At 46.9% G+C, this 2,500-nt stretch overlaps 1 protein-coding gene across 1 annotated transcript in view; it reads left to right on the top strand.

Moving 5' to 3' along the window:
- The window catches only part of pak5 (p21 protein (Cdc42/Rac)-activated kinase 5), a 65,657-nt gene that overhangs the window by 50,194 nt on the left and 12,963 nt on the right, over window positions 1-2,500 (top strand). Inside the window, exon 4 of the mRNA XM_062550300.1 lies at window positions 2,391-2,500. This exon is cut by the window's right edge and continues 508 nt beyond it. Within this exon, the coding sequence (XP_062406284.1) occupies window positions 2,391-2,500 (110 nt within the window). The remainder of the gene's footprint in view (window positions 1-2,390) is intronic.

The following is a 2,500-nucleotide window of genomic DNA, read 5'->3' as shown; positions in this document are numbered from 1 at the left end:
GTGTACAGTATGTATGTGTGTGTGTGTGTGTGTGTGTGTGTGTACAGTATGTGTGTGTGTGTGTGTGTATACAGTATGTGTGTGTGTGTGCTCCTCACGAGAGGTGGGGTTACAGGGCGTGAGTATTAGCATTGCCATGACGCGTCATCATCACACCTCTGGTGCATGTGGGGATGATTACACACACAGTTACTGTACACACACTCTCAAGGTGTGTGTGTGTGTGTGTGTGTGTGTGTGTGTGTGTGTGTGTGTCTGTGTTTTCACACGTGTGTGGTGAGTGTGTGTATCAGAGTGAGGGAGAGATAGAGGCCAGCATTAAATTGTAATATAAAAAACATAGCCATCAAAGTGCCTAAATATACAGTATCAGAAAATAAAATAATGGCAGACTAAACGATCAAAGCCTCACCAGCTGAAAGGTCATGTGATGATCTGTGGCTAATGGGTATAATGCTTGTGCACACATACTTACTGTAAATATTATAAGTGCTAAAGAATATTCCAGCGCCCTCTATGGAGAACGGACTGTTGAGGAAAATGTATTTCATTACTATCTCTGCGTGTGTGAGTGGATGTGTAATGTGTGTGTGTGTGTGTGTGGGGGGGGGGGGGGGGCAAGCCTGACTCATCATCAGAGTGTATCTCACACAAAGCAGATGAGAACAACTTGAGTCATCCCAGAGAGAGTGCACTCGTGCTTTTCATTCCTAGCTGAAGAGCTGTGCGTATGGTGTGTGTGTGTGTGTGTGTGTGGTCTGTTTGTTTGTTTGTTTGTTTGTTTGTCTGTCTATCTGTGGTCTGTGTGTGTGTGTGTGTCTGTGTGTGTGTGTGTCTGTGTTTTGTGTGTGTGTGTGTTTGTGTGTGCTTGTGCATGTGCGTGTTTGCAATGGCAATAGAGTAGGTTGTCTAAGTGTATCTTAGTCCTCTGCAGCGGCAGAGAGCTGCAGTGTAAACTTCTGAAAGGTTTCACCTGGATCACATCCACTATAAGGCAGGTAGCAGCGCACCTGGATCACATCCACTATAAGGCAGGTAGCAGCGCACCTGGATCACATCCACTATAAGGCAGGTAGCAGCTCACCTGGATCACTGTGCCTCTGTGCGCTGCCCACTCCTCCTCTAGGTGCAGTATCTAGCCAGCCAAAGACCGCCAGCGTAACTGCAGCCCACTGCCACACACACACAGCCTAAATGGCAGTGCACTGCACACCTCCTCTCCTCTTCTGCTCAGCACAGATCTAGTTCTGATCAGAGTAGATATTAGATATGGAGTACTGTCATCAGCTGGAGCAAACCCGGATCTGTGTCTGGCTCTTTTCTAGAACGTGTGTGATCTAGAATGTGTCTGGATCTGATATAGAATGTATTTGGATGTGATCTAGAATGTGTCTGGACCTGTTCTAGAACAGATTTATTTGGACCTGGCATATTCATCTGGACCTGATCAATTTGAAATGTTTACACAAAAACTAATCAAATGTGACATCCCAACAAAGACACATTCACTTCAAACGTTTCTATCTGATTGCCCAATCCAAATACTACACACCAATGTACCAGCTGGCCACCGTTACAAACACACCCCTGGCACATCTGGCTGAGAGAGAGTTTTGGTAGCGTGTGATAACTCCTAGCTAGCAGATCTGAGCTGTTTTGTGTGTGTGTGTGTGTATCTGTGTGTGTGTGTGTGTGTGTGTGTGTGTGTCTGCTGATGGGAGTTTCCCCCGTTGCCATGATAAACGACGAGGTAGGGGCATCCCGTTGCCGTGGTAATGATGAAGCATCGCCGTAGTTGCAGCAGCTGAGTGCGCTCCATTAAACCGAAGGTTAAAGGAGGCTTTGTGCCTCTCTGCAGCATCACGGGCATCTCTGGACCGATTATGAACGAGACGATGAATGGACACAGACAGATCTGTATTGATTATGAATTATATCAGGGATGGACACGGACGGATATCAATGACCGCAACACGCCACAACTCTCAGACTGATTCTGTTAACCACGCCTCTTTCTTGTCTCTTGTTTCTAAAGATCATTTTTTCTCTCCTTCTCTCTCTTCTGTCTGCTTCACTCTCTCCCTCTCCCTTTCCCTCTCCTCCTCTCTCTCTCTTCCCAACTTTCTGTCTCCACTTATTTCTCTTAAAGCGCAAAAAGAAATGTTATACTCTTGCTTCGTATTTGTGACGTTTATTCAAAAACTCAGACGACAGATGAGCTTCAACTACAAAAATGATGAGTAAAACATATGAAATAGAAATCTCTGTGCTTACACTGACTAATTCTTTCTATCTCTCTTCTCATTGCCTCTCTCTCTTTCTCTCTCCCTCTCTTCTATCTTTTTCTTCCTCTTCCTCTCCCTCTCCCTGTCTCCTCTACCCATCCCCAGGACTACGAGCGCTCGGTGCGTGACGGCAGTCCGCAGGGTCCCGGGGGCGACACCTACCCCCGGGGCTCCCTCAAACTACCTCAGGGTCCGCCCCGGCCCGGCTACCCCCC

Source organism: Sardina pilchardus, chromosome 12 (genome assembly GCF_963854185.1).
Source record: "Sardina pilchardus chromosome 12, fSarPil1.1, whole genome shotgun sequence".
Taxonomy (NCBI): domain Eukaryota; kingdom Metazoa; phylum Chordata; class Actinopteri; order Clupeiformes; family Clupeidae; genus Sardina; species Sardina pilchardus.
This window is presented reverse-complemented; position numbering and strand designations above follow the sequence as displayed.